This window comes from Corythoichthys intestinalis, chromosome 1 (genome assembly GCF_030265065.1).
Source record: "Corythoichthys intestinalis isolate RoL2023-P3 chromosome 1, ASM3026506v1, whole genome shotgun sequence".
NCBI classification, from domain to species: domain Eukaryota; kingdom Metazoa; phylum Chordata; class Actinopteri; order Syngnathiformes; family Syngnathidae; genus Corythoichthys; species Corythoichthys intestinalis.
Genome location: NC_080395.1, coordinates 6,169,952 through 6,187,426, shown reverse-complemented (window position 1 = coordinate 6,187,426; position 17,475 = coordinate 6,169,952). Strand labels below are relative to the sequence as shown.

Sequence of the window (17,475 nt, the reverse complement as noted above, 5' to 3'; positions counted from 1 at the left end):
AATGAAATGAAAGGAGTTTATCACTCGTAGACGCCCAGTCAATTGTTAGGAATCTGGCCCCTACCAACATGGCCGCCCCTAAGCTATGTTAACAGGGGTGATGAAACACCTTTGCATACTTTTGCCATTAAATTAAATGAAAAAAAAAAACAAACTTTGTGGATCTTCGTCTTCATAGCGGCGGAGATGCTGGTGGGCGGGACGAACTGAAAGGCGGGCGCGCAGTTGTTGGGGTACTGTCCCGGGAACTTGATGAGCAGTCGGACCTGGTGACTCCCGAAGTGCGCCGACACCACGCAGCTGCAGTTCACGGCGTCCATCTGCGTCAAAAAAAGACATTAAGCTATATGTTCGCACTCGTCGGCCATTTTGCGTCAGTGCCATTTGATAGATATAGCACTCTGCTTTGAACTTCGTATAGATTGATAGGTCAAATCTCACTTCAGCCATTTCCGGGTCAGTTCCTTTTGATATTGAGTCACTTCCTTTTTATTTTGGGGTGTTATTGGGTCACTTCCAGTTGATTTTTTGGAATTTCCAGGTGACTCCCTGTTGATATAGAGTCACTTCCTATGATATCAGGTCACTTCCTGTTGATTTTAAGGCACTTCCAAGTCGCTTCCTGTTGATTTTGAGGCATTTCCTATGATTTTGAAGCATTTCTGAGTTACTTCCTGTTGATTTTTTGGCATTTACAGGTGACTTCCTGTTGATATAGAGTCACTTCCTATGATTTTTAAGTATTTTCGGGTCACTTCCTTTTGATATCGAGTCACTTCCCCTGACTTTCCAGGTCACTTTCTTTTGATATTGGGTCACTTCCTGTTGATTTTAAGGTACTTCCAAGTCACTTCCTGTTGATTTTGAAGCATTTAATTTCCGGGTCACTTCCTTTTGATATTGGGTCACTTCCTGTTGATTTTCGGGCATTTCCAGATGACTTCCTGTTACTATGGAGTCACTTCCTATGATATCAGGTCACTTCCTGTTGATTTTGAGGCATTTCCTAGGTTTTTGCGCATTTCCGGGTCACTTCGTTTTGATATTGGGCCACTTTCTGTTGATTGTAGGGCATTTCCAGGTGACTTCCTGTTAATATGGAGTCACTTCCTGTAGATTTTAAGGCACTTCCAAGTCACTTCCTGTTGATTTTGAAGCATTTCAGAGTGACTTCATGTTCTTTTTTTGGCATGTACAGGTGACTTCCTGTTAGTATTATGTCACTTCCTATGACTTTCCGGATCGCTTCCTTTTGATATTGGGTCACTTCCTGTTGATTTTCAGGCATTTCCAGATGACTTCCTGTTAATATGGAGTCACTTCCTATGATATGAGGTCACTCCCTGTTGATTTTGAGGTATTCCCTATGATTTTGAAGCATTTCCGAGTCACTTCCTGTTGATTTTTTTGGCATTTACAGGTGACTTCCTGTTGATACAGAGTTGCTTCCTATGGTTTTGAAGCAGTTCTGGGTCACTTCCATTTCATTTTTTTGAATTTCCAGGTGACTCCCTGTTGATATAGAGTCACTTCCTATGATATCAGGTCACTTCCTGTTGATTTTAAGGCACTTCCAAGTCACTTCCTGTTGATTTTGAGGCATTCCCTATGATTTTGAAGCACTTCCGAATCACTTCCTGTTTTTTGGCATTTACAGGTGACTTCCTGTTAGTATTGAGTCACTTCCTATGACCTTGAAGCATTTCCGGGTCACTTTATTTCAACGCCAAATCAATTCCTGTTGATTTTAGGGCATTTCCGAGTCACTTCCTATGATTTTGAAGCATTTCCGAGTCATCAACATTTCCTGTTGATTTCGGGGCATTTGTGTGTCACTTCCTGTTAATATCGAGTCACATCCTATGATTTTGAAGCATTTCCGGGTCACTTCCTGTTGATATTGTTCCACTTCCAATTGATTTTTTTCATTGGTATTTTCAGGTTACTTCATGCTTATTTCGGGGTATTTATATGTCACTTCCTGTTTATATCGAGTCACATCCTATGATTTTGGAGCATTTCTGGGTCACTTCCTTTGCATATTGAGTCACTTCCTAAGATTTTGAAGCATTTCCGGGTCACTTCCTTTTCATATTGAGTCACTTTCTCAGATTTTTAAGCATTTCCGGTTCACTTCCTGTTGATATTGTTCCACTTTCTATTGATTTTTTTACGTTTTCAGGTTACTTCCAGCTTATTTTGTGGTATTTATGTGTCACTTCCTGTTGCTATCGAGTCACTTCTAATGATTTTAAAACGTTTCCGAGTCACTTCTTGTTGATATAAGGTCAGTTCCCATTCATTTTGGGTCATTTCCTCTTGGTTTGGTTTTTCACATACATCAGAGATGCTGTCAATGAACTGCATACTTCAAAAATAATTTTTCAAAAATCTGCCCACATCAAATCCACGTAAATATGGACGCAATTGTTTGTAAATCCAGCAACAACTTGAAGAAAATCAATGTGCAATTGGAAAGCGTCATAGAAACACCCTGACACAAGATGGCCATCAGTTACGTATATATTATATATGTGATGCCAGCTTGCATCTCACCTCTACGTTGACGTTCCTAATCTGCAGGTTGACCAAAGAAAATTCTTGCTGGAGCGTCTGAGCCAGACCCGAAGACGCTGAGTCCTGAGCGCCGCCCCGATTTGAGACGGCATCCTGATCTGGGGGACGAAGAGCGGAAGACAAGCCCGCGTTATTACCCGTACGCTCCGACGTCGCGCCGGTCGAACTTACGTCCCACCCCGTCCGGATGTTGCACTAAAGGAATTCTGCCGCGCGGGCCTTCGGACACCGGCGACTTGTCCGTCTCGACGTTGAGAGACGTGGCGTCCGTCGGGTCGCCAGTCAAGTCGCCGACGCACAGCTGTGTCAGAAGACGATAGCGAGCGTCGGAATGGGGAAACGGCGGACGCTCGGGTAAACGCTGACCTTCTGAAGCTGCGGGTCTAGTCTCCAGATCCTCAAGGTCTGATCTCGGGACCACGTGACCAGCTGGAAGTCTTTATAACCTGATTAGAGGACATATACAACTTCAAAATCAACTGGAAAATGCAGTTCTGTCGCTTTGTTGTGAAGGTATATCAGCTCACTTCCTGTTGATGTTGCGTCACTTCCTCTTGATTATAGGGCAATTTGGTGTCACTTCCTGTTGATGTCGGGTCCCTCTCAGTTGATTTGTAGTCATTTTGGCATCACTTCCTGCTAATATCGGGTCACTTCCTGTTGATTTGGAGTCATTGCAGGGTCAACTCGTGTTCATATTGGGTCGCTTCCTGTACATTTTGGGTCGTTTCGGTGTCACTTCCTGTTGATATCGGCTCACTTGCTGTTGATTTTGGGTCGTTTCGGTGTCACTTCCTGTTGATATCGAGTCACTTCCTGTTGATTTGGGGTCATTTCGGAATCACAGTCTGTTTATGTCGGGTCCCTTTCCTATTGATTTGGAGTCATTGTGACATCACTTCCTGTTCCTATTGGGTCACTTCCTGTGGATTTTGGAGCATTTTGACTTCACTTCCTGTTGCTAATGGTCACTTCCTATTGATCTGGGGTCATTTCAGGTTCACTACCTGTTGATGTCGGGTGCCTTCCTGTTGATTTGGAGTCATTTCGGGGTCATTTCCTGTTCGTATTGGGTCACTTCCTGTACGTTTTGGGTCATTTAGGGGTCACATTCTGTTCATACCGGATCACTTCCTTTTGATGTGGGTCGTTTCGGGGTCACTTCCTGCTGATATCGGGTCACTTCCTGTTGATTCGGAGTCATTGCGGGGTGACCTCGTGTTCATATTGGGTCGCTTCCTGTACATTTCGGGTCATCTTGGTGTCACTTCCTGTTGATATGGGATCACTTCCTGTTGATTTTGGGTCGTTGCGGTGTCACTTCCTGTTGATATCTGGTCACTTCCTGTTGAGTTGGAGTCATTTCTGAGTCACTGCCTGTTGATGTCGGGTCCCTTTCCTATTGATTTGGAGTCATTGTGACATCACTTCCTGTTCATATTTGGTCACTTCCTGTGGATTTTGGAGCATTTTGACCACACTTCCTGTTGCTAATGGTTACTTCTTATTAATCTGGGGTCATTTCAGGGTCACTTCCTGTTGATGTCGGGTGCCTTCCTGTTGATTTGGGAGGCATTTTGACATCACTTCCTGTTCATATTGGGTCACTTCCTGTTGATTTTGGAGCATTTTGGCCTTACTTCCTGTTATTGGGTCACTTTTTATTGATCCGGGGTCATTTCAGGGTCCCTTCCTGTCGATGTCGGGTGCCTTCCTGTTGATTTGGAGTCATTTTGGGGTCACTTCCTGTTCATATTTGGTCACTTCCTGTACATTTTGGGTCATTTAGGGGGTCACATTCTGTTCATATCGGATCACTTCCTGTTGATTTTGGGTAGTTTCGGTGTCACTTCCTGTTGATATCGGGTAACTTCCAGTAGATTTGGAGTCGTTTTGACATCACTTCCTGTTCATATCGGGCCCATTTCTGTTGATTTGGAGCATTTTGGCCTCACTTCCTCCTGATATCGGGTCCCATTATGTTGATTTGGAGTCAGTTCGGGGGTCACTTCCTGTTCATATTGGGTCACTTCCTGTTGATTTTGGGTAGTTTCGGTGTCACTTCCTGTTGATATCGGGTCACTTCCTGTTGATTTGGGGGCATTTCGGTGTCACTTCCTGTTGATATCGGGTCCTTTCCTATATATTTGAAGTCATTTTGACATCACTTCCTCTTCATATTGGGTAACTTCCGGTTGATTTTGGAGTATTTTGGCCTTACTTCCAGTTATTATTGGGTCATTTCCTATTTATCTGGGGTAATTTCAGGGTCACTTCCTGTTGACATCGGGTCCCTTTCTGTTGATTTGGAGTCATTACATGGTGATTTCCTGCTCATATTGGATCACTTCCTGTTGATTTTGGAGTATTTTGGCCTTACTTCCAGTTATTATTGGGTCACTTCCTGTACCTTTTGGGTCACTTCGAGGTCACTTCCTGTTCATATCACTTTCTATTGTTTAAAGTGCACTTTAGCATCATTTTCTGTTGTTATAGGGTCACTTCCTATTGATCTGGGGTAATTTCGAAGTTACTTCCTGTTGATATTGCGTCACTTTTGATCCAGAGCCATTACTGGGTCATTTCCTCCTCATATTGGGTCACTTCCTGTACCTTTTGGGTCATTTAGGGGTCACTTCTGGTTGACTTAGGGGCATTTAGGGGACACTTAACTGTTTATATTAGGTCACTTCCTGTTCATTTTGGCATTTTGACATAATTTCCTGTCGTTATTGGGTCACTTCCTATTCATCTGGGGTCATTTCGGAGTCACTTCCTGTTGATATTAAGGCTCTGTTGATTTGGAGTTTGTACAGGGTCATTTGCTGTTCATATTGGGTCACTTACTGTACATTTTAGGTCATCTAGGGGTCACTTCCTGTTGTTATCGGGTCCCTTTCTGTGTATTTGGGGTCATTTCGGGGACAGTTCCTGTTCATACTGGGTCACTTCCGCTTGACTTTGGCATTTTCTTCATCATCTCCTGTTGTTATCGGGTCACCTCCTATTGATCTAGGGTCATTTCGGAGTCACTTCTTTTTGATATCACTCTCTCTGTTGATTTGGTGTCATTACGGGATGTCTTCCTGTACATTTTGGGTCATTTAGGGATCACTTCCTACTGATTTGGGGTCATTTCGGCATCACTTCCCGTTGTTCTCGGGTCACTTCCTGTTAATCCGGGGTCATTTTGGGGTCACTTCCTGTTGAAATTGCGTCACTTGGTTTGGAAAATAAAATATGTATCATTGACATTCAAATGAAGCCATCACTTTCTTATTTTTCCACCAAAAAATTATTGAATCAATGTCAAACCATCTGTTATTGACTCGGTGACTTCCATTGACAATGCTAGACGTCCAATCCATTTCAAGAGGAAGGTTCGGCAGCGTGATAAACTCTTTTCAATTGACGGCAGTAGCATGAAAAGACCCTGACCCTACCTGGAATTGTGACTGAAAATCTGCAGGAACCACCAAAGTAATTTCCCTAGAGATGGCATTTTCTTTGCTTCACCTTCTTTCTGCGGCCTCCACTGGAACTCCAGGACGACGTCGTCGTGCCCCACGAAGGCGTGGACCGGACTGTTGAGGTCCAGTGTGGACCACAGAAGAAGACTGTTCTCACGGCGCAGCTGTGGAACCATCACAGTCACCAGCCCGTTGGAGAAGGGCTGAAAATAAAGCAAACCGTCGGACTTCTTGCCCCTCCCAATATGGCTGCCGGCTCCCGCTCATGTTTCATTTCTGAATTCAGAATTGGACGATTTTGGTGTCTTTTTTGGCCAAATATGGTAATGTGATAGATTATAGTATAGAAAGTAGCATAGCGAGTAAAAAAAGGGGGGGGGGGAGATCAGGTCACTTCCTGTAGATTTGGGGGCATTTCAGGGTCACTTCCTGTTGTTATCAAGTCACTCCCTGTTGATTTAGGTTAGGTTTGGGGTAATTCAGGGGTCACTTCCTACCGATATCGGGTCATTTCATTATATGTCATTAAAATAGTCCTAAATAGCTTATTTCTATTATGAAATATCGCCTTATTAACGTCAAAGCTTCTGCTATTGACTCAGTACCTGCCATTGATGGGGCCTCAGGGCAGCCATGTTGGTAGGGGCAAGTTCCCTCCAAAGTCAATGTGTTGACATTAAAATGAGCTCCTAAGTAGCTTTATTTCTCTTACAAAATATGATTTTTATCAATGCTAAAGCATCTGCTATTGACTCTGTAGATGCTATCGATGGGGCCTCAGGGCGGCCATGTTGGTAGGGGCAACTTTCCCTCCAAAGTCAATGTGTTGACATTAAAATGAGCTCCTAAGTAGCTTTATTTCTCTTACAAAATATTTAATCAATGCTAAAGCATCTGCTATTTACGCAGTAGCTACTATTAATGGGGCCTCCAGGGCGGCCATGTTAGTAGGGGCAACTTTCCCTCCAAAGTCAACGTGTCGACATTAAAATGAGGTCCTAACGAGCTTATTTCTCTCCGAGAATGTGAATTTATCAATGCTAAAGCATCTGATATTTACTCAGTAGCTGCCATTGATGGGGCCTCCAGGGCCACTGTTTGACCCAACAGTGTCGGTGGGTCAAACAGTTTTGGCTATGAAGAAATGCCATTGAAAATAAAATGCTTGATTTTGCATTACGAAATTAGTCATTGTCAGCATGACTTGGGTTGACTTAATAAGGGTATTCTTTTCACCCGATACTTTTTTTTGTACTCGAGTGAATTTTCTGGATGACTACTTTTAATTGAGTCATATTATTTTTAAGTATCACTACTCTTACTTGAGCGAAATGGTGTCTACTGACCGTGTATCTGGCTTTCCAGACAGGAACTTGACAGGAGAGAATGTCCAGGTACTTCCTGGGCTGGCGGTAGTCCCAAAACCTGACAGAGTTGTCTTGGCTGCTGGTGGCCAGCATGAATTCGTGCTCCGGGTGCCAGTCCAGCCCGTGGATTTTGGACAGGTGCGCCGCCAGGTACTCGCAGGCTGTGTCGCCTTTCTGCAAAGAGCCCGACGGTCTGAGCCCAGGGGGCAGGGGAGCAGCGAATGACATCCTTACCCGCCTGTCCCAGATGCGCACGTCTCCGTCGTGACTGGACGCCAGCACGTTGGCGTTCCCGCGGTTCCATTTCACCTGCGACGCACCAGCTGACGAACAAAAACACAAAAAAAGTGTTGGGATTTTCGATTCCAGTCGTCTTGGTGAGTTGGGAACAGACAGGAACAGGAAGTGACCCTAAAAAAATTCCAAACATAAACAAGATGTACCCCGTAACATCCCCCAAATGAACAGGAAGTGACCTGTAATTGACCCAAAATCAACAGAGGACTTAAACTGAAAAGGAAGTGACCCAGGAATGCCCCAAGATCAACATGATATGACCAGTAAATGCCCCAAAATGATGAGGAAGTGACCCACAAAATTGAAAGTGACACATAAAATTCTACAAAACTAACAGCACATACCCTGCGCAATCCCCCAAATCAGCACGAAATGACCTACAAATGCCTCAAAATCAACAGGAAGTGACCCTTAAAAATTCCAAGAATGAACAGGACCTGCCCATCAACATCCCCCAAATCAACAGGAAGTGACTTGTAAATGACCCAAAATCCACGGCTGGCCTAAAATGAACAGGAAGTGACACAGGAATGTCACAAAATTATCAGAAGGTGCCCCAAAATTCACAGGAAGTGACCCATGAAAATCACCAAAATTAACTGTAAAAGACCTACAATGAAAATGAGTTGACCCGCGAATGCCCCAAAATAGGCGGGAAGTGACCGCCAAAACCCTCAAAATCATTGATAGTGACCAAAAATTAACAGGAAGTGACCTGGGAATGCCCCTAAATAGGCAGGAAGTAACCAAAATTATTGATAGGGCCCAAAAATGAACAGGAAGTGACCTAGAAAGGCCCCGAAATAAACAGGAAGTGACATATAAATTGTGCAAAATCAACAGGTAACCTACAACGAACAAGAAGTGTTCCGGGAATGCCCTAAAATCAATAGGAAGTGACTCAAAATGAACGGGAAGTGACCCAGAAAGACCTTAAAATAAACAGGAAGTGACATACAAATGACCCAAAATCAATAGGTGATCTGAAATGAACAGGAATTGACCTGGGAATGCCCCAAAATAGGCAGGAAGTGACTGCCAAAACCCTCAAAATTATTGATCTTGCCCAAAAATTAACAGGAAGTGACCCGGGAATGCCCCTAAATAGGCAGGAAGTAACTGAAATTATTGACAGGGCCCAAAAATGAACAGGAAGTGACCTAGAAAGGCCCCGAAATAAACAGGAAGTGACATATAAATTGTGCAAAATCAACAGGTAACCTACAACGAACAAGAAGTGTTCCGGGAATGCCCTAAAATCAATAGGAAGTGACTCAAAATGAACGGGAAGTGACCCAGAAAGACCTTAAAATAAACAGGAAGTGACATACAAATGACCCAAAATCAATAGGTGATCTGAAATGAACAGGAATTGACCTGGGAATGCCCCAAAATAGGCAGGAAGTGACTGCCAAAACCCTCAAAATTATTGATCTTGCCCAAAAATTAACAGGAAGTGACCCGGGAATGCCCCTAAATAGGCAGGAAGTAACTGAAATTATTGACAGGGCCCAAAAATGAACAGGAAGTGACCCAGAAAGGCCCCGAAATAAACAGGAAGTGACATATAAATTGTGCAAAATCAACAGGTAACCTACAACGAACAAGAAGTGTTCCGGGAATGCCCTAAAATCAATAGGAAGTGACTCAAAATGAACGGGAAGTGACCCAGAAAGACCCTAAAATAAACAGGAAGTGACATACAAATGACCCAAAATCAATAGGTGATCTGAAATGAACAGGAATTGACCTGGGAATGCCCCAAAATAGGCAGGAAGTGACTGCCAAAACCCTCAAAATTATTGATCTTGCCCAAAAATTAACAGGAAGTGACCCAGGAATGCCCCTAAATAGGCAGGAAGTAACTGAAATTATTGACAGGGCCCAAAAATGAACAGGAAGTGACCCAGAAAGGCCCCGAAATAAACAGGAAGTGACATATAAATTGTGCAAAATCAACAGGTAACCTACAACGAACAAGAAGTGTTCCGGGAATGCCCTAAAATCAATAGGAAGTGACTCAAAATGAACGGGAAGTGACACAGAAAGACCTAAAAATAAACAGGAAGTGACATACAAATGACCCAAGATCAATAGGTGATCTGAAATGAACAGGAATTGACCTGGGAATGCCCCGACATAGGCAGGAAGGGACCGCCAAAACCCTCAAAATGATTGATCGTGTCCAAAAGTTAACAGGAAGTGACCCGGGAATGGCCCTAAATAGGCCGGAAGCAACCAAAATTATTGACAGGGCCCAAAAATGAACAGGAAGTGACCCAGAAATGCCCAGAAATAAACAGGAAGTGACATGCAAATTGTGCAAAATCAACAGGTAACCTACAACGAACAAGAATTGTTCCAGGAATGCCCTAAAATCAATAGGAAGTGACTTAAAATGAACGGGAAGTGACCCAGAAAGGCCCCAAAATAAACAGGAAGTGACATGCAAATGACCCAAAATCAATAGGTGACTTTAAATTAACTTGAAGTGACCTGGGAATGCCGCTAAATCAATTGGAAGGAACTCCAAATAAAGAGGAAGTTACCCTGAAATGCCCCACAAGAAACATGAAGTGACATGCAAATGACCCACCATCCACGTGTGACCTAAAACAAACAGGAAGTGACCATGTAATGCCCGAAAAACAATAGGTAGTGACCCAAAACGAACGGGAAGTGACCCCACAATAAACAGGAAATGACCCAACCTCAACCATTGAACTGAAATGAACTTGAAGTGACCTGGGAACACCACAAAATCAATAAGAAGTGACTCAAAATTAAGAGAAAGTTGCCCTGATATGCCCCATAATAAACAGGAAGTGACCTGCAAATGACCCAACATCAACACGTGACCTAAAATGAACACGAAGTGACCCGGGAATGCCGCCAAATCAATTAGAAGTGACTCAAATGAAGAGGAAGTTACGCTGAAACGCCCCACAATCAACTGGAAGTGAGATTCAAATAACTCAAAATCAACAGGTGACCTGAAAAGAACTTGAACTGATCCGGGAATGCCACTAAATCAATAGGAAGTGACTCCAACTTAAGAGAAAGTTACCCTGAAATGCTCCACAATAAACAGGAAGTGACCTGCAAATGACCCAAAATGAACAGGTGACCTGAAATGAACTTGATGTGGCTCGGGAATGCCGCCAAATCAATTAAAAGTGACTCAAATGAAGAGGAAGTTACCCTGAAATGCCTCACAATCAACTGTAGGTGAGATTCAAATGACCCAAAATGAACAGGTGATCTGAAATTAACTTGAAGTGGCTCAGGAATGTCGCTAAATCAATTAAAAGTGACTCAAAATGAATAGGAAGTATACCCAGAAATGCCCCACCCAACAGGAAGTGACATTCGAATGACCCAAACTCAACAGGTGACCTAAAAAGAACTTGAAGTGATCCGGGAATGCGCCTAAATCAATAGGAAGTGACTCCAAATTAATAGAAAGTTACCCTGAAATGCCCCACAATAAACAGGAAGTGACCTGCAAATGACCCAACATCAACACGTGACCTAAAATGAACACGAAGTGACCGAAGAATGCCGCCAAATCAATTAGAAGTGACTCAAATGGAGAGGAAGTTACCCTGAAACGCCCCACAATCATCTGGAAGGGAGATTCAAATGACTCAAAATCAACAGGTGACCTGATATGAACTTGAAGTGGCTCGGGAATGTCGCTAAATCAATTAAAAGTCACTCAAAATGAAGAGTAAGTTACTCAGAAATGTTCCACCCAACAGGAAGTGACATTCAAATGACCCAAACTCAACGGGTGACCTAAAAAACCTTGAACTGATCCGGAATGCCACTAAATCAATAGGAAGTGACTCCAAATTAATAGAAATTTTCCCTGAAATGCCCCACAATAAACAGGAAGTGACCTGCAAATGACCCAAAATGAACAGGTGACCTGAAATGAACTTGAAGTGGCTCGGGAATGTCGCTAAATCAATTAAAAGTCACTCAAAATGAAGAGGAAGTGACCCAGAAATGCCCCCCCCCCCCCAACAGGAAGTGACATTCAAATGACCCAAACTCAACAGGTGACCTGAAAAGAACTTGAAGTGACCCGGGAATGCCACTAAATCAATAGGAAGCGACTCCAAATTAAGAGAAAGTTACCCTGAAATGCCCCACAATAAACAGGAAATGACCTGGGAATGCCGCCAAATCAATTAGAAGTGACTCAAAATGAAGAGGAAGTTACCCTGAAACGCCCCACAATCAATTGAAAGTGAGATTCAAATGGCCCAAAATCAACAGATGACCTGAAATGAACTTGAAGTGGCTCGGGAATGTCGCCAAATCAATTAAAAGTGACTCAAAATGAAGAGGAAGTTACCCAGAAATGCCCCAACCAACAGGAAGTGACATTCAAATGACCAAAACTCAACAGGTGACCTGAAAAGAACTTGAAGTGACCCGGGAATGCCGCTAAATCAATTAGAAGTAGCTCAAAATAAATGGGAAGTGACCCAAAAATGCCCCACAATTAACACAAAGTGACATTCAAATGACCCAAAATCAACAGGTGACCTAAAAAGAACAGGAAGTGACCCAGGAATCACCCAAAATCAATAGGACGTGATTGAAAATGAATGGGAAGTGACTTGGGAATGCCGCTAAATCAACAAGAAGTGACCCACAGATACCCAAAATCTATGACTCACTTCCCGTGAGTCATAGATTTCAGTGTTCCAAAGACACAGGACTCACCGACAGCAGACAGTGCCACGGCGGGTTTGCGGGCGTCTCTGCGGACAAAAGAAAAGCGCCAATCGTCAGCATCGTCGGCGCAACAAATGGATGGCCGCGTCCCCCCACCTGACGTCCCAGATGTAGATGAAGGTGTCCACCGAGCTGCTGACCAGGAAGTCGGCTTCAAAGCACGACCAGTCCAGATCACTGCGCACATGCAAGACGAACACTTTAATAGGCCACTCGTTAGCTACCATTAATGGCGCTAGATGTCCGATTCGTTTGGACCGGGAGCGCCGGCAATGGCAACCAGACTCAAAACAAAAAACAAGAAAATGAATTGAAATCAGAAAATAGAACGTTCAATGGCTGCCACTCTCCCGCCTCAAATGAATTGTAAGTCTACTAGTGATCAACTCATTTCAGCAGAAGCATGAAAAGAGCTTTCATCGCCCCTACCAACATGGCCGCCCTGAAGACGCGCTCCCCTCAAAGTCAATGCGTTGTCATTAAAATGAAGTCCTAACTAGCTTATTTCTCTTATGAAATATCACTTTATTAATGTCAAAGCATCAGCTATTGATACAATACCTGCCATTGATGGAGCCTTAAGGGCGGCCATGTTGGTAGGGGCAACTGTCCCACCAAAGTCAATGAATTGGTATGAAAATGAAGTCATAACCAGCTTATTTCTCTTACAAAATATGATTTTATCAATATTAAAGCATATGATATTTACTCAATAGCTGCCATTAATGGGGCCTCAGGGTGGCCATGTTGGTAGGGGCAACTGTCCCACCAAAGTATGAAAATTGGTATGAAAATGAAGTCATAACTAGCTTATTTCTCTTACAAAATATGATTTTATCAATGTTCAAGCATCTGGTATTTACTCAGTAGCTGCCATTGATGGGGCCTCAGGGTGACCATTTTGGTAGGGGCAACGTTCCCTCTAAAGTCAATACGATGATGTTAAAATGAAGTCCTAACTAGCTTATTATTCTGATAAAATAGAATTTTATCAATGCTCAAGCATCCGCTATTGACTCAGTAGCTGCCATTGATGGGGCCTCAGGGCGGCTATGTTGGTAAGGGCAACTGTCCCACGAAAGTCAATGCAATGACATTAAAATGAAGTCATAACCAGCTTATTTCTCTTACAAAATATAATATTACCAATATTAAAGCATCTGATACTTACTCAATAGCTGCCATTAATGGGGCCACAAGGCAGCCATGTTGGTAGGGGCAACTGTCCCACGAAAGTCAATGCAATGACATTAAAATAAAGTCCTAACTAGCTTCTCTCTTACAAAATATGATTTTATCAATGTTAGAGCATCTGGTATTTACTCAGTAGCTGCCATTGATGGTGCCTCAGGGCGGCCATGTTGGTAGGGGCAACTTTCCCTCTAAAGTCAATGCGATGATGTTAAAATGAAGTCCTAACTAGCTTCTCTCTCTTACAAAATATGATTTTATCAATGTTAAAGCATCTGTTATTTACTCAGTAGCTGCCATTGATGGGGCCTCAGGGCGGCCATGTTGGTAGGGGCAACTTTCCCTCTAAAGTCAATGCGATGATGTTAAAATGAAGTCCTAACTACCTTATTTCTGTTACAAAATATGATTTTATCAATGTTAAAGCATCTGCTATTGAGGTGCCATTGATGGGGCCTCAGGGCGGCCATCTTGGTAGGGGCAACTTTCCCTCTAAAGTCAATGCGATGATGTTAAAATGAAGTCCTAATTAGCTTATTTCGCTTACAAAATATGATTTTATCAGTGTTAAAGCATCTACTATTGATTCAGTAGCTGCCATTGATGGGGCCTCAGGGCGGCCATGTTGGTAGGGGCAACTTTCCCTCTAAAGTCAATGCGATGATGTTAAAATGAAGTCCTAACTAGTTTATTTCGCTTACAAAATATGATTTTATCAATGTTAAAGTATCTACTATTGATTCAGTAGCTGCCAATGTTGGGGCCTCCTGTGCGGCCATGTTGGTAGGGGCAACTGTCCCACCAAAGTCAATGTGTTGACATTTAAAAGGAAGTCCTGACTCTTATTCATCGAACAAAATATGAGTTTATCAATTTTAAAGCATACGCTATTGAGTCAGAAACTGCCATTGATGGGGCTTCAGGGCGACCTTGTTGGTAGGGGCAACTTTCAAGCACCGTGGATAACAACTACAGAACATATCCCATGATTCTGTATTTCAACTTTACGATATTTTTTGTTCTTAAACAGGCCCGGATCTTAAAGGGTTATGCAAATAGGGCACAAATTCAGTCACGTGACCGCACCTACCTGATTACACGCGTGTGTCCTTGCAGCGACGTGCGGACGCCTCCTCCCCCGTCCTTCCACGAGTACAAGTCCACGCGTTGGTTGCTCTGGAAGGAAAAAGTCAAACCGGGCGAGGAAACGGCGAGTTACGGCGATCGCGCACCGACGCGGCAAAGACGTGCGCCTGCGAGCGATGAGGGTTCCACTGGACTGTGCCCACGTCCCATTTGCTCTGGCGAGACATCTTCCCGGCCAGCTCTGACGACGCCTCCAAATTGACCACGTAGAGGTAACGCCGCCTGATGAGGAGGCCGTTTTTTATTTTTTGGCGACCACTTCAACAACTTGTATTGTATACTGACATTTGGGTGGCGACTTACCCGGAAAGCACAGCGTGCGAGCCCAGGCAGTCCACGGACATGGTGGTGGCCTGCCAACACAAACGCCACAACATCTTCACGGTAAGGAAAACAATGCTGCAAATAGTCTTGCACCAATACTAGATTTAGTATAAGTTTTATTGTGCTCCCACGACACTAGTATCGGTGCCCTCACGGCACTAAAATGATGTCATCAGGGACTACTGAGGGTTAACGTGCCGAGGCCGCCAACGAAACACGGCCCCGTAAAAAAAAAAAAAAAAAAGAACACTCATCCCCCTTCTCAAGACAGTGACAGATGTCCAAACCTCCATCTGCTGCCATCAATGGCAACCACGGAGTCAATAGCTGATGCTTTAACATTGATGAAATAATGTTTTATAAGAGAAATAAGCTTGTTAGGCCTTCATTTTAATGTCAACCCATTGACTTTGGAGGGAAAGTTGCCACTACCAAAATGGCCGCCCTGAGGCCCCATCAATGGCAGCTACTGAGTCAATAGCAGATGCTTTAATATGGATAAAATCATATTTTGTAAGACAAAAAATCTAGTTAGGTCTTTATTTTAATGTCAAAGCATTGACTTTGTAGGAAAAGTTGCCCCTGCCAACATGGCCGCACTTCAGGCCCCATCAGTGGAAGCTACTAGGTAAATAGCAGCTACTTTAACCGTGATTAAAATAAAGTTTTATTAGATAAATAACTGGTTATGACTTCATTTTCATGTCAATGAATTGAATTTGGCGGGACAGTGGCCCCTACCAAAATGGCTGCCCTGAGGCCCCATCAATGGCAGCTACTAACTCACTAGCAGATGCTTCAACATTGATAAAATGCTAAAACTAAGCTAATTAGGGCTTTGTTTTAATGTCAACGCAATGACTTTGTGAGGAAACTCATTTGTGAAATTTCTTGTGAAATGAAACTCATTTCAATTAACAGCAAAAGACTTATCATTGCCCCAACCAACATGGCCGTCCTGATGCCACTTGACGGAGCGTCACAAGTAGTTGTCCAATCTATTTGAAGCAGGTGGGTGGCAGGGAATGAATTTTTAAATTCCTTTTCTGCCAACTCTCCCTTCTGAAACAGATTGGACATCTAGCAGCGTCAAAACCAGACGAGTAAATACTTTGACGTTGCTAAAAGTTGAAAAGTAAGATAGTTATGAATTAATTTTAATGTCAATGCACTGACTTTGAGATGCCCCAAGGCGGCCATATTGGTAGGGGCGATGATAGGTGTTTTGCTGTTAATTGAAATGAGTTTATCACAAATAGAAATTTGAAGCAGGAAGGTGGCACCAAATAAAGGTTTCTTCTTTGGCTGCTATGCTATCCCTCCTACTTCAAATGGATTGGACGTCTAGCCCCGTCAAATATAGAAAATCAAACCAAAATAAAAGTTTCTGTAACAAAGTGACGGCAGTTAATCTGCTACTTTAATTCAAGACCAGAGTAGTTTACCTCAGTTAACTACCTGATATGTAAAGAGTAATGTTGAACCATTTAAATTCACAATTAATGGGAATAGGCGACCAAACAAATGTCAAAGGTAATAAAAACGAACAAAAAAGGATGGGCAGTTTATCTGGCACAAATCAGTAAAGCAGGTGGGAAGCTATCATTTGCACCCGCCATTGTCTGAATGATTAGCACAATATTGATGCTGCATTCATGTGTTGTTGGAATAATTGGAAAAAAAATCACTTTCATTTAAAAGGTGTCTATAAAAAGCGCCAAACAGTCACTCAACTTGTGATGTATCGTTGGAGCATTAAACTAGGCTACTCCTATTTGTACCAACCATGCTTTTTGTCCCACATTACGACTTTACAGCACAATTTTCCAATTTGGGAACTCAGATCCCCCGAAACACATGCACACAGCTTATCTCCTGAACGTGCTACAGCCAAAGTTACGTGCATGAATTACCATATTAATGAGCCATGTGCAGATTTTGTATATGGAGCGACTGTATACTGACTGCAAATTAATCTGTTAATTTGTAATATATTCATTTTATAAGTGCTGTCATTTAATAGAAAAATGGGAAAGAAAAAGAAGATGAGACAGTCGCGTTCCCACCAGGAACAGCTTTGTTGCTGTTGTTTTTGTGAGTGAGACACTAAAGTTGGCGCCCCCTTGTGTCAACTGTGCTATAAATAACGGCATAAAAATCCGGTAGAAAAAACAATCACCTGCGCGTCCCGAAACTCCAAAACCACATTTTCGCTGCTCCACCGCGCCGCCATGTTGGTTACAAACACAGCCACGTGACAAAACAACGCGTGACGTCATAAGACACAGCGTGCCTCGCTTTTTCTTTCACTTTTTTAGTTTGGAAAATCATTTTAAATATGAAAAGCACTCCAG

At 43.0% G+C, this 17,475-nt stretch overlaps 1 protein-coding gene across 2 annotated transcripts in view; it reads right to left on the bottom strand.

The window, feature by feature from the left end:
* wdr59 (WD repeat domain 59) overlaps nucleotides 1-17,390 on the bottom strand; it is a 30,403-nt gene extending 13,013 nt beyond the window's left edge. The window contains exons 1-13 of one of the 2 annotated variants that reach the window (XM_057843063.1): nucleotides 17,301-17,390; nucleotides 15,101-15,150; nucleotides 14,884-15,019; nucleotides 14,742-14,827; nucleotides 12,557-12,637; nucleotides 12,449-12,486; nucleotides 7,649-7,737; nucleotides 7,394-7,588; nucleotides 6,094-6,250; nucleotides 2,944-3,023; nucleotides 2,749-2,878; nucleotides 2,557-2,675; nucleotides 156-320 (exon numbers count right to left, since the gene is read on the bottom strand). In XM_057843063.1, the coding sequence (XP_057699046.1) occupies nucleotides 156-320; nucleotides 2,557-2,675; nucleotides 2,749-2,878; nucleotides 2,944-3,023; nucleotides 6,094-6,250; nucleotides 7,394-7,588; nucleotides 7,649-7,737; nucleotides 12,449-12,486; nucleotides 12,557-12,637; nucleotides 14,742-14,827; nucleotides 14,884-15,019; nucleotides 15,101-15,150; nucleotides 17,301-17,354 (1,380 nt within the window). In that variant the 5' untranslated portion in view covers nucleotides 17,355-17,390. Of the gene's footprint in view, nucleotides 1-155; nucleotides 321-2,556; nucleotides 2,676-2,748; nucleotides 2,879-2,943; nucleotides 3,024-6,093; nucleotides 6,251-7,393; nucleotides 7,589-7,648; nucleotides 7,738-12,448; nucleotides 12,487-12,556; nucleotides 12,641-14,741; nucleotides 14,828-14,883; nucleotides 15,020-15,100; nucleotides 15,151-17,300 lie in introns of those variants that run through there. The other variant, XM_057843072.1, reaches the window with a different exon arrangement.
* Nucleotides 17,391-17,475: the final 85 nt, after the last annotated feature.